General features: G+C 51.2%; 1 protein-coding gene across 1 annotated transcript in view; it reads right to left on the bottom strand.

Annotated features, from left to right (window-relative positions):
* ACAP3 (ArfGAP with coiled-coil, ankyrin repeat and PH domains 3) overlaps positions 1–14,006 on the bottom strand; it is a 73,146-nt gene extending 59,140 nt beyond the window's left edge. The window contains 1 exon segment of the mRNA XM_063417320.1: positions 13,256–14,006. Coding sequence (XP_063273390.1) covers positions 13,256–13,302 — 47 coding nt within the window. The 5' untranslated portion in view covers positions 13,303–14,006.
* Between the last annotated feature and the right edge of the window lie 299 nt (positions 14,007–14,305).

Here is a 14,305-nt window from a genome sequence, read left to right as displayed (position 1 = left end):
AGGAGGAGAAGGAGTGGGGGGAGAGAGGAGAGGGAGAGGGGGAAGGGGGAAGAGGGAAGAGAGGGGAGAGGAGGAAGGGAGGAAGGAGAGGGAGGGGGAGGAAGGGTGAGGAAGGAGGAGGAGAGGGGAGTGAAGGAGTAGGAGGGGAGAGAGGGGGGGGGAAGAGAGGAGAAGAGGAGGGGAGGGAGGAAGAGAGAGATGAAAAATAAAAATTAAAATTGAATTGTTTTATCACCTCACCTGAGCTTCCTGTTAGGTTTTTTAAAGAATAATTTATTTACTATATAGTAGTAATTTTTTTTTATATATAATATATTATATATATCATATATATTTTTATATATCATATATTTTTATATATATGACATATATATATAATATATATAATACATTATATAGAAAAATATATAAATATATATTCTATATATATTTTTATATATAAAGATATATTCTCTATATATAATTATATAGATAAAAGATATTATATATCATATATTATATATATATATTATAAATATAATATTAAAATGTATATATTATAAATATACTTATATTTAATATATTAAATATATATTTATAATAATATATTTTATATATTATAAATAAATATAATAAAATCACTATATAGTAAATAAATTATTCTTTAAATAATAAGTAAATAATTTAGTAAATTATTTATTTACTATATAGTAAATAAATTTACTATAATTTATGTACTATATAGCAAATAAATTGACTATAATTTATTTACTATATAGCAAATAAATTGACAATAATTTATGTACTATATAGTAAATAAATTGACAATAATTTCTTTACTATATAGCAAATAAATTGACAATAATTTATTTACTATATAGTAAATAAATTGACTATTATTTATTTACTATTTCTTAAATAAATTGACAATAATTTATTTATTTGTGAGCTGAGCAGTGTGCAGGGGATTTAATTCATCATTCAAATGTCCCTGGCCTTGGGATAAAAGTGATTTTTGATTTTTATTCCCAATTTCCTGATGGAGGAAAGGCAATCCCGAGCTGCTCTCAGGGCTGGGCTCTCCTGCTTTATTCCGGGATAATGGAATCAAATTTTTAATCCGGATTAAAAATTCCCTCCCCAGATGGCTCCAGGCAGGCGGGGGGAGCCGGAAAATCCCAGGTGGGGGCAGCAGAAATTGGAATATTTGACACCAAAATCAGCCCTGTCTTCCTCATTTAATTCTCTTTTTCTTGGTTTTTTTGGGGGTTTTTTTGGGTTTTTTGATTTTTTTTTTTCTTGGGTTTTTGTGGGGGTTTTTTTTTGCTTTTTTTTTGCTCTTTTTTTTCTTTTTTAGATTTTTGTTCTTTGTTGTTGTTGTTTTTTCTTTGGGGTTTTTTTTTTATTTTGGTGTTGTTTTTTGTTTGTTTGTTTGTTTTTTATTCACCCCCAAATTCACCTCCAGGTCACCTCCAATTCACCACCAGTTCAACCTTAATTCACCCCAAAATCACCTCTAATTCACCTCTAATTCACCTCTAATTCACCCCGAATTCACCTCTAATTCACCCCAAATTCAGCTCAAATTCACCCCGAATTCATCTCCAATTCCCCTGTAATTCATCCCCAATTCACCCCCAATTTCCCACTAATCCATCCCAAATTCATCCCCAATTCACCTTTAATTCACTCCAAATTCACCTTTAATTCACTCCAAATTCACCTGTAATTCACTCCAAACTCACCTTTAATTCACTCCAAATTCACCTCTAATTCACTCCTCAATTTTCCCTCAATTTTCCCCCAATTCACCTCAATTCACCCCCAATTTTCCCTCAATTTACTCCCAATTTCCCCTCAATTTTCCCTCAATTCACCCCCAATTTACCCTCAATTCACCCCCAATTTACCCTCAATTTACTCCCAATTTCCCCTCAATTTTCCCCCAATTTTCCCCCAATTCACCCCCCAATTTTCCCCCAATTCACCCCCAATTTTCCCCCAATTCACCCCCAATTTTCCCTCAATTTACTCCCAATTTCCCCTCAATTTTCCCTCAATTCACCCCCAATTTCCCTTCAATTTTCCCTCAATTCATCCCCAAATTCACCCCCAATTTTCCCTCAGTTTACTCCCAATTTTCCCCCAATTTTCCCCCAATTCACTCCCAATTTTCCCTCAATTTACTCCCAATTCCCCTCTAATTCCCCCCAGTGCCCGGGATTCAGGAACACAATTCCCATTTCTCCCTCCAGGCAGGGAATTCTGCCCCTCTAACCTTTGCCCATTCCCGATTTGAACTCTGCACTGCCCCAAAGAAGGGAAAGCAGCAATCACAAAATAAAAAAAATTTAAAAAAAAAATTTTAAAAAATTTTAAAAAATCTCATTTTTCCACCAGCTGGCCTCGTTCCCTCCTCCCCTTCTCCCTCCAAGCCTGGAATCGCTGTCAAAAAGTGAACAAATTCTGCTCCTGCTTCTTTTCCTTTCTGTAAAAAAAGAAAAAACCTGATTTTTTATCACTTCCTCTCCTCCACCCTCATTTTTCCTTAGATAGGAGCCACCCCAACCCTGGGCAGTGCCAAAAAATCCCCGTGTGGAACAAACACTTGGAAAGTTGCACTCAGAAAATTCCAAGAATCCCAATCCAGCCCTGGAGAGAGCAAGAAAAGCCTCGAGCTCAGAGAAATATTTTGTCCTCAAAATCCAGGCTTGGACTGCAGCTCCCTTTCAAGGGCTCTTTTCTTTATCCCAGATAATCAAGCTCGCCCAGCCTGGCTTGATTTAAAAATTTAAAAAATTCCGGTTTTGTGGCTTTCCTGCTGTAAAAGAAAAATAAAAAAATTGGAAAAAAAATTGAAAAAAATTGAAAAAAATTGAAAAAAATTGAAAAAAAATTGAAAAAAGGAAAGGAAAGGAAAGGAAAGGAAAGGAAAGGAAAGGAAAGGAAAGGAAAGGAAAGGAAAGGAAAGGAAAGGAAAGGAAAGGAAAGGAAAGGAAAGGAAAGGAAAGGAAAGGAAAGGAAAGGAAAGGAAAGGAAAGGAAAGGAAAGGAAAGGAAAGGAAAGGAAAAGGAAAGGAAAGGAAAGGAAAGGAAAGGAAAGGAAAGGAAAGGAAAGGAAAGGAAAGGAAAGGAAAGGAAAGGAAAGGAAAGGAAAGGAAAGGAAAGGGGAAAAAGGAAAAAGGAAAAAGGAAAAAGGAAAAAGGAAAAAGGAAAAAGGAAATTCAGTGTGTGGCTGAAATTTCGAGGTTATGAAACCTTTAAGGGTTTCAAGGGGCCGGTGCTGGTTCAGATCAGCCTGGGACTGCAGAGTTTGGGGTTCGTTCCTTCCTCCAGGAGTTTTTCCAGCCCCGTTTGCTCAGCTGGGTTTGGGGGTTTTGGGAACGGGAGCGATTTTGGGGTTTGGTTTTGAACGGGAGGAGGAGGCAGGAGCTGTGTGTGACCAGGGCAGGGACAGCTGCAGGCAGCCCCAGATCCCTGCCCAGGCTCCGGTTACAGCTCCCAGCCCTAAAACCAGGGCACAAACCCTGCCCGGCCTCCAGCTGCTCCCTGCTGAGCCCTGGCACCAAAATCTGGGAATTCCAGCCCCATTCCCTGTGCTCTGAGCAGCGTGGGCACAACAGGATGGGTCCAAAAAAACAGGAATTGATCTGGCACCAAAAACTGGGAATTCCAGCCCCATTCCCTGTGCTCTGAGCAGCGTGGGCACAACAGGATCAGTCCCAAAAAAACAGGAATTGTCCTGACATCAAAATCTGGGAATTCAGCCCCATTCCTTGCACTCTGAGCAGCGTGGGCACAACAGGATGGGTCCAAAAAGCCAGGAATTGTCCTGGCACCAAAATCTGGGAATTCCAGCCCCATTCCCTGAGCTCTGAGCAGTGTGGGCCACACCAGGATGGGTCCCAAAAAAACAGGAATTGCCTTGACATCAAAATCTGGGAATTCCAGCCCCATTCCCTGCGCTCTGAGCAGTGTGGGCACAACAGGATGGGTCCCAAAAAACAGGATGGGTCCCATAAAATAGGAATTGCCCTGACACCAAAATCTGGGAATTCAGCCCCATTCCCTCCACTCTGAGCAGTGTGGCCCACTCTGAGCAGGATGAGTCCCAAAAAAACAGGAATTGTTGGGAAAAAGGACCCACGTGTCCCAAAAAACAGGAATTGCCCTGACACCAAAAACTGGGAACTCCAGCCCCATTCCCTGCGCTCTGAGCAGTGAGGCCATGCCAGGATCAGTCCCAAAAAACAGGAATTGCTGGGAAAAGGGACCCACATGTCCCAAAAAACCAGGAATTGCCTTGACATCAAAAATAGGAACCTCCATCTCCATTCCCTGCGCTCTGAGCAGCGTGGCCATGCCAGGATCAGTCCCAAAAAAACAGGAATTACAGGGAAAAGGGACCCACATGGCCCAAATAACAGGAATTGCCTTGACATCAAAATCTGGGAACCTCCAGCCCCATTCCCTGTGCTTGGAGCAGCGTGGCCATGCCAGGATCAGTCCCAAAAAACAGGAATTGCTGGGAAAAGGGACCCCATGTGTGCCACAAAATCAGGAATTGTTGGGAAAAGGGACCCACATGTCCCAGGAATTACAGGGAAAAGGGACCCACACGTCCCAAAAAACAGGAATTGTCCTGACACCAAAAATCTGGGAACTTCCATCCCCATTCCCTGCGCTCTGAGCAGTGCAGCCATGCCAGGATCAGTCCCAAAAACCAGGAATTGCTGGGAAAAGGGACCCCATGTGTGCCACAAACCAGGAATTGTTGGGAAAAGGGAAAGGGAAAGGGAAAGGGAAAGGGAAAGGGAAAGGGAAAGGGAAAGGGAAAGGGAAAGGGAAAGGAAAAGGAAAAGGAAAAGGAAAAGGAAAAGGAAAAGGAAAAGGAAAAGGAAAAGGAAAAGGAAAAGGAAAAGGAAAAGGAAAAGGAAAAGGAAAAGGAAAAGGAAAAGGAAAAGGGCCCCACAGGATCCTGCAGCTCTCATTTAATGAACTCTGGGCCGTAATGGAATTTGCAGCTCCCTGATCCCTGCATTAGCAGTGCTTTATTCCTGATCCACAGATTACAGGGCACGGCCACAGCGCCCTCCTGACAGCCCAGAGCCCCCAAAATCAACGGGGCACAAACCCGGGAGAGCCCGCAGGGGTGAGGTGACAGTGGCACAGGGCTCCTGTCACTGCAGGGATGAGGTGACAGTGGCACAGGGCTCCTGTCACTGCAGGGATGTCCCTGGTGAGGGTGGCACAGGGCTCCTGTCACAGCAGTGAGGGTGGCACAGGGCTCCTGTCACAGCAGTGAGGGTGGCACAGGGCTCCTGTCACAGCAGGGATGGGGGTGAGGGTGGCACAGGGCTCCTGTCACAGCAGTGAGGGTGGCACAGGGCTCCTGTCACAGCAGGGATGAGGTGACAGTGGCACAGGGCTCCTGTCACAGCAGTGAGGGTGGCACAGGGCTCCTGTCACAGCAGTGAGGGTGGCACAGGGCTCCTGTCACAGCAGGGATGGGGGTGAGGGTGGCACAGGGCTCCTGTCACAGCAGTGAGGGTGGCACAGGGCTCCTGTCACAGCAGGAGCTGATTTCCAGCTGCCTTCCCAGCCGCTGGAATTCCAGGCTCTCCACACCCCCAGGGGACAGCAGGAAGGAGCTCGGGATGTGTCAGGGCTGCAGGGGCTTTGTCACCACTGACAGGAATCATTGCTCAGGCTCAGACACACGGAGGGGACACGTGGGGACAGGGGAGCGGCTGGAAGGAGTCACAGGAATTCCATGGATTCCATCAGCCCCTGGCGCCTCTGGGTTCTCCCTGCTCCGCTCTCAGCAGCTCCACAGGGAGGTGTTGGGGCCTTCACAAAGATGGACAGGGTGGGAGACAAAACCAGGAGAGGGAACAAAGCCTCATTCCATGGGGAAAGATTTCCATGGAGATATTTGGGGTCTTCCCACAGAAATATTTGGGGGATCAATGGAAAGGATGGGAGACAAAACCAGGAGAGGGAACAAAGCCTCATCCCATGGGGAAAGCTTTATGGGGAAAGAGATATTTGGGGGATGGATGGGCAGGATGGAGACTGGAAATCAGGAGAGGGAATAAATCCTCATTCCATGGGGAAAGCTCCCCACAGAGACATTTGGGGTCTTCCCACAGAGATGTTTGGGGTCTTCCTACAGAGATATTTGGGGTACAGATGGACAGGATGGAGATTGGAAACCAGGAGAGGGAACAAATCCTCATTCCATGGGGAAAAGCTTCCCACAGAGATATTTGGGGTCTTCCCACAAAGATGTTTGGGGTCTTCAGGCAAAGATATTTGGACGATGGATGGACAGGATGGAGACTGAAAATCAGGAGAGGGAACAAATCCTCATTCCCCAGGGAATCCTCCTTCCCATGGAGGTATTTGGGGTCTTCCCACAGAGATATTTGGGGGATCAATGGAAAGGATGGGAGACAAAACCAAGAGAGGGAACAAATCCTCATTCCACGGGGAAAGCTTCCCATGGAAGTATTTGGGGTCTTCCCACAGAGATATTTGGGGAATGGATGGGCAGGATGGAGACTGGAAATCAGGAGAGGGAACAAATCCTCATTTCCCAGGGAAAGCTCCCCACAGAGACATTTGGGCTCTGGAAGGACAGGACGGGCAGCTGTAACTGGGACAGAATCTCCTGCCTGGTACCACAGGAAGGAGCAACCCCAGGGTGACATTTCTGCTTTGACTTCTCCCTTTCTCAGCCTCTTTGACTTCAGAAATGCAGTGATGGAAAGATAATAGAGAGATAAGAAAGAGAGAGAGAAGAAATTAAGAGGTGAGAAATTAAGATGTGAGAAATTAAAAGATGAGAAATAAAGAGATGAGAAATAAAGAGATGAGAAATAAAGAGATGAGAAATAAAGAGATGAGAAATAAAGAGATGAGAAATAATGAAATAAGAAATAAAGACAGCTATTAGGACGGAGCCAGGTAATTTCAAGCTGCTTTTATGATAATTTCTCCTCTCTCGAGCTGGGCTCATTAGGGTTGCTCAGGCTCCGTGTGGGTGTCCTGTCACCAAACTGGGGACCCTGCTCCCAGAAGAAACCTCACGCAACAAAAACCAATTTCAAATCAATGCCCAAACCCATTTGTTCCATGGATTTGGCTCAACAGATGAACAGCCAGGCCGTGCTGTAATTCAAATTTGCTTTGAAGCAGCAAGTGGATGAGTTTGGCTGCCCTCAACCCGCCTGGTGACGGTGTCAGGATCAGCTGGACACATCACACTGGTTTTTTTTCTTTGCTGACACATTCACCCAGCCCTCAAACCGGTTCTGCTGGCTTTAAACTCCTTTAATTCCCCCTCTTTATCACGCTCAGCCGCATCAGCTCGACTCAGGGTTTTAATTCTCCCGGCTCTGTTTGAAACGCCCCAGCCAGAGCTAGAAAACCCCTCCTGAATTCACTCGTTTTTCCGCTTCCCTTTCCTCTGGCGAGGCACTTTTGGAAATTCCTGCCTCTTTCCTGGAGCTGGAATTGCCCCTCTGCCTGAGGAGCCCCAGCAGTGCCAGCAGCGGGCAGTGCCACACACAGGTCCCTGTGTCCCCAGTGAAATTCTGGGGACTGGCACCCCTCAGAGCCAGGAGGGACCTCAGCCCAAACCCTCTGACCCTCTCCATTTGCCATCTCTTCACAACAACAATTTATTCTTTCATATTATTCATTTTTTTCATTAATACTTTGCTTGCAAAATCAATTTTTTCCCACTTTTCTCCAGGATTTTCTCCTGAAACAATTAGGAGTGAGGCTGCTGCTTTTAAAAAAATATTAAAAATTTTAATTTTTTTTTTTTTTTAAGAATCTGCCTTTTAATTTTCCTCCCAAATTTTATCTCAAACCAAGACACCCTCCCAGCTCTGGGACACCTCCCTGAGCTCCCTGAGGCTCGGATGTCCACACTATTATAATATATGATATTTTAATATATAATATATTTGATATAATATATTTGATATAATATATGATATTTTAATCATCCCAAGGACTCCTCAGGAGAAGATTCCAGCACCTCTGGCTCATCCGTGCCCATCCTGACCTCCTGATTAATCAGCCTCATTAATAACAGCAATTACATCAGCAGTGTTGGAAACAAAGGCTGGGCCCCCTCCCTTTGGGGAGTCCCCCCGGAGCAATTTGGGGTTTTTTGGGAGCTGCAGCCAGGCCCAGCCTCTGTCCCCTGTCCCTGCTCTTCCCTCACTGCACTGGGAAAGTTCCTGGAGCTCAATTCCAGCCGGGATGAGCGACAGAGCCACGGGACGGGCTTGGGGAACCCCAAAAACCCTCCAGGGCCATGGGATGGGCTTGGGGGACCCCAAAAACCCTCCAGGGCCACGGGATGGGCTTGGGGAACCCCAAAAACCCTCCAGGGCCACGGGATGGGCTTGGGGAACCCCAAAAACCCTCCAGGGCCACGGGATGGGGTTGGGGAACCCCAAAAACCCTCCAGGGCCACGGGATGGGCTTGGGGAATCCCAAAAACCCTCCAGGGCCACGGGATGGGGTTGGGGAATCCCAAAAACCCTCCAGAGCCACGGGATGGGCTTGGGGGAACCCCAAAAACCCTCCAGAGCCACGGGATGGGCTTGGGGGACCCCAAAAACCCTCCAGGGCCACGGGATGGGGTTGGGGAACCCCAAAAACCCTCCAGGGCCACGGGATGGGATTGGAGAACCCCAAAAACCCTCCAGGGCCACGGGATGGGGCTGGGGGAACCCCAAAAACCCTCCAGGGCCACGGGATGGGGTTGGGGAACCCCAAAAACCCTCCAGAGCCACGGGATGGGGCTGGGGAACCCCAAAAACCCTCCAGGGCCACGGGATGGGGCTGGGGAACCCCAAAAACCCTCCAGGGCCACGGGATGGGCTTGGGGAACCCCAAAAACCCTCCAGAGCCACGGGATGGGCTTGGGGAACCCCAAAAACCCTCCAGGGCCACGGGATGGGCTTGGGGAACCCAAAAACCCTCCAGGGCCACAGGATGGGCTTGGGGGAACCCCAAAAACCCTCCAGAGCCACGGGATGGGCTTGGGGAACCCCAAAAACCCTCCAGGGCCACGGGATGGGCTTGGGGAACCCCAAAAACCCTCCAGGGCCATGGGATGGGGTTGGGGGGACCCCAAAAACCCTCCAGGGCCACGGGATGGGCTTGGGGGGACCCCAAAAACCCTCCAGGGCCACAGGATGGGCTTGGGGGAACCCCAAAAACCCTCCAGGGCCACGGGATGGGCTTGGGGAACCCCAAAAACCCTCCAGGGCCACGGGATGGGCTTGGGGGAACCCCAAAAACCCTCCAGAGCCATGGGATGGGCTTGGGGGAACCCCAAAAACCCTCCAGGGCCACGGGATGGGGCTGGGGAACCCCAAAAACCCTCCAGGGCCACGGGATGGGGCTGGGGAACCCCAAAAACCCTCCAGGGCCACGGGATGGGGTTGGGGAACCCCAAAAACCCTCCAGAGCCACGGGATGGGCTGGGGGAACCCCAAAATCCCTCCAGGGCCACGGGATGGGCTTGGGGAACCCCAAAAACCCTCCAGGGCCACCTCCCACCACCCCAAAGTCCCTCCAGCCCGGCCTTGGACACCTCCAGGCTCTTCCATCCCTGGAAATTTCCAAGCCTGGACAGAGCCACAGCTTCTCTGAGCTCTTTTTTATATTTTTAAGAACAAATCAAGGCATCACAAAATGCTTCGGGTGGGAAGGGACCTTAAAAAACCACCCCAAAATAGTCAAATTTATTCCCAAATTTATTCCTGGAAGGGTCAGGACAGCAAGAAGTCCTTTTTTTTTTTTTTTTTTTACCACCAGCTTCCCTGACAAACCAAAAGTTGTTCCTGGATTCCCCGAACTCGTGGTGGGAGATAAAAGCTCCCAAGTGCAGGAACAGGTCCTGCCAGGTCATTAAATTGTTGACTGGAGGTGCAGACACGCCTCTGCACGAAGCCTGGCAGGAATCAGCTCGATCTGCCGGGCTGGAGGTGAGGCACCCTCAAATCACGGGATTTAAAACATTTAAAAACCCAATTTTCTTCGGATAAACTGGAATTTATAAGGTGGGAAGCAGTGAGGGCGTTCTGAGGATGGGTTTGACACGGAGGTGGAGATTAATAATTAATAATTATTAATTATTAGGAGATGTTTAATCCGGTGTTTGCTCATCCTGGGTATTTTTTTTTCCTTTTTTTTTCTCTTTTGGAGGGTTTTTTTTCCCTCCCTGTGTGTGGCAAAAGACAATTGGATTATTCCAAAGCTCTCCATGGAGGAGAACAAACCAGTTGGAAAACTTGGCACAAACCTCTGTGGATGCAGCAGGAAGATTCCTCCACTGGGATGGGAAACCTCCTGCAAAAATCACATTTTTGCCTCTTCCACAAAGTTCCCTATGACTTCAATTTTTGCTCTGCTGAGAACTTCTCTCACCTCATTTTTATCTCTATTTTTTTTGTACATATTGGGATATTTGACTTCTTTAGAGCTGTAATATTTTAGGGCCGTGCCATGTCCTGTGGGAGTAATCCCGTCCCTTACACACATCTAAATAATCTCTTGCCTTCCCAACAAATAATTACAACAAAAGAGCTAATTAAAGACCTGGAAGGAAGGAAAACACAGGAAGAGGCTAAACCCTGCAGCCTTTGAGAAAGCCTGAATAATTACACTTGATTCTTTTTATTTTTTCCCCCTCTAATGTCAGGATTTCTTAACATTTGAGGCGCAAATTCAGAATAATTCAACTTGCTCCTTCTAATGTCAGGATTTCTCAATATTTGAGGCGCAAATTCAGAATAATTCAAGTTGCTCCTTCTAATGACAGGATTTCTCAATATTTGAGGCGCAAATTCAGAATAATTCAACTTGCTCCTTCTAATGACAGGATTTCTCAATATTTGAGGTGCAAATTCAGAATAATTCACTTGCTCCTTCTTTTTCCTTCTAATGACAGGATTTCTCAGTATTCGAGGTGCAAAGTCAGAAAAATTCACTTGCTCCTTCTTTTTCCTTCTAATGACAGGATTTCTCAATATTTGAGGCGCAAAGTCAGAATAACTCAACTTCCTTCTCCTTTTTCCTTCTAATCTCAGGATTTCTCAACATTCGAGGCGCTCACAGTTTAAACATTCCCCTGCCTCACACATCCCAGCCCTCCTGAAATACCCGAGCTCATTTCTCCATCTCTTGTTCTCCCTCTCACAGGCAGACTGTGTCTGCCCATGGGGGAAATAGTTCATAATTCCAGCCTTAAATAAGTGGCTTTTGATAAAGGTCCAAGGGAGAGCTCTGAGAGCTGTTTTGTTTTTATGGACGGGGCAGACAGAGCAGGATGATGCTGCCTGCATGCTAAGAAACCTGGCCCCGAGCCCACACACACTCACACATCACGGGTAAAATAAATAAATAAGCACATCAATCCCAGCTGACGTCAGCAGGGACAGGGTCACTGCCATGTGGGACATCTGGACAGTGAGGTCACAGCGCTGGCCCGGTGCCACCGAGAGCTTCACATGCTCTGAGCACAACGGGGTGAGATGACAGGCCCAAAAAAATTTAATATAAATGGGGAGGAGGTGGGGGAAAGGTGGAGAAATGGTGATTAATAAGTGAGAGGAGGATTGGGGTTTTTTTAGGATTGGGATCTGCTGCCTGACTTCTCCCTGCCACCATTCCAGCCTGGCTGGGACAAAGCTGTCACCTCAGCTGGCAGAGCAGGGTGGCCCTGCGGGATCCCAGGGGACCCACGCGGGGGGACCCTCCCCATCCCCGCCCGCCGGGTGCGCTGCCCAGGTGTGCCCAGGTGTGCCCAGGTGTGCCCAGGTGTGCCCAGGTGTGCCCCGAGCCCTCCACAACCACACACGGCCACGAAACGCCAAATCCGCCAGCCCGGCCTCGGATGGAGCAGCCCTTCTGCACGGAGCCCGCACCCGAGAAATCATTTTAAACGCCCTTCCGACAAAACGCGAGCTGGATTTTTCGGTTTTTGGGGATTTTTTGGGGTTTTTTTTTTGTAACGAAAAGCTTCCGAGAAGGAACAACGCGAGCGATCCGCAGGAAGCAGAGACCCCCACCCCCGCCAGCTCCTTCCCCTGCACACGCAGGCAGCCCCGGCTGCTCCTGCAGGCTTTTGTCTGCATTTCCTCCGTGCACACAGCTCTGGATCGCTCCCTCGGCTCAGCCCAGCCCAGCCGCAGCTCCCGGCCCCGCGGAGCATCCGCGGCTCCTTCCCCCGGCCCCGGGCGCTGCTGCGGCCGCCTGATGTGGATGCGAGCACGGCCAAGCCGCAGCCTTTGTTGTCACAGCCCAGATTCCTTCCAAAACCGCTAAGAAAAAAAATGAAATAAATCCGCCCTCCAAGAGATGGGAATGTGACCGCATGGAAAATGAGTGTATTCCTCAGCCGCGGCTCCGCGGGCGGCTCCGGGCAGGCCGAGCCCCGCGGGGTGATGCCCGCTGGCCCCGCTCCCGGCGGGACCCGGCGCTGGCCAGCCCCAAAAACCTCGGGATTTTCATCTGCCGAGAGCCCCAGGGCAGCGGGGGAGGGATGCGGGGTTCGGGAGGGATGCGGGGTTCGGGAGGGTGGGATGGAGGACACGGCAGGGATGGGGGGCACGGGAGGGATGGGGGACACGGCAGGGATGGGGGGCACGGCAGGGAGGGATGGGGGACACGGCAGGGATGGGGGACACGGCAGGGATGGGGGACACGGCAGGGAGGGATGGGGGGCACGGCAGGGATGGGGGACACGGCAGGGATGGGGGACACGGCAGGGAGGGATGGGGGACACGGCAGGGAGGGATGGGGGACACGGCAGGGATGGGGGACACGGCAGGGATGGGGGACACGGCAGGGAGGGATGGGGGGCACGGGAGGGATGGGGGGCACGGCAGGGATGGGGGCACGGCAGGGATGGGGGGCACGGCAGGGAGGGATGGGGGACACGGCAGGGAGGGATGGGGGACACGGCAGGGAGGGATGGGGGACACGGCAGGGAGGGATGCGGGAGGGATGGGGGACACGGCAGGGAGGGATGGGGGACACGGCAGGGAGGGATGCGGGAGGGATGCGGGCACGGCAGGGCAACGCCTGCGGCCGGAGCCATCCCCGGCTGAGCGCGCTGGGCCCCGGCTCCAGCCCATCCGCGGGCCCGGGGCTGCGGGGCCGCTCCCTCCGCCCGGGCGCGGCCCTGCCCGTCCTCCCGTGTCCCCCCCGCCCCGAGCCATTCCCGGAGCGGCCGCTGCCCTTACCGGAACCGGGGCGAGTCCTTGATGCACTCCTCGAACTCCACCGTCATCGTGCCGGCTCGGCCGCGCTGCGCTCAGCGGAGGAAGCGCATCGCCCGCCGGCTCCGAGACAGCGGAGCGCCCGCCCCCCGCGCCGGCCCGCCTCCCGCGGCACCGGCACGGCACGGAACCGGCCACAGCACCGGCACGGAACCGGCACGGAACCGGCCACAGCCCGGTCACAGCCCGGCTACAGCCCCGGCTACAGCCCCGGCTACAGTCCGGCCTCCCGCGGCACCGGCACGGAACCGGCCAAGGCCCTGACACGGCACCGGTGCAGAACCGGGGGTAGCACCGGGTACGGCACCGGCCACAGCCCAGCCCCGGCCCGCCTCCCGCGGCCCCGACACGGCCCCGACACGGCGGTGAGTCAGAGCGGACCCGCCTCCCGCAGAACCGGGCACAGCCCCCGCTACAGCCCCGGCACGGCTGCGGTCCGCCTCCCGCAGAACCGGGCACAGCCCCCGCTACAGCCCCGGCACGGCTCCGGTCCGCCTCCCGCAGAACCGGGCACAGCCCCCGCTACAGCCCCGGCACGGCTCCGGTCCGCCTCCCGCAGAACCGACACGGAGCGGGAACGGCACAGAGCCACCTCCGGTAGAACCGCGTACGGAACCGGAGCGGATCCGCACACCGGGCACGGCATGGACTGCACGGACACGGCACGGACACGGCACGGACACAGCACGGACACGGCAGGGACACAGCACGGACACAGCACGGACACGGCACGGACACGGCATGGACACAGCACGGACAGCAGGGACATGGCATGGACACAGCACGGACAGCACGGACACAGCATGGACACGGCATGGACACAGCACGGACAGCACGGACACAGCATGGACACGGCATGGACACGGCACGGACACAGCCCTGACCCCCTCCCGCACACCGGACATGGCACGGACACAGCACGGACATGGAGTGGACACAGCCCTGACCCCCCTGGCCACCCCCGGCTGTGCTGCGCGGGTGACCCCGGCCGTGTCCCCTCTCCCCAGCTCCGTG

This window comes from Prinia subflava, chromosome 21 (genome assembly GCF_021018805.1).
Source record: "Prinia subflava isolate CZ2003 ecotype Zambia chromosome 21, Cam_Psub_1.2, whole genome shotgun sequence".
Taxonomy (NCBI): Eukaryota; Metazoa; Chordata; class Aves; order Passeriformes; family Cisticolidae; genus Prinia; species Prinia subflava.
Note: the sequence above shows the minus strand (reverse complement) of the source record. Positions and strands in the feature narration are given on the sequence as shown.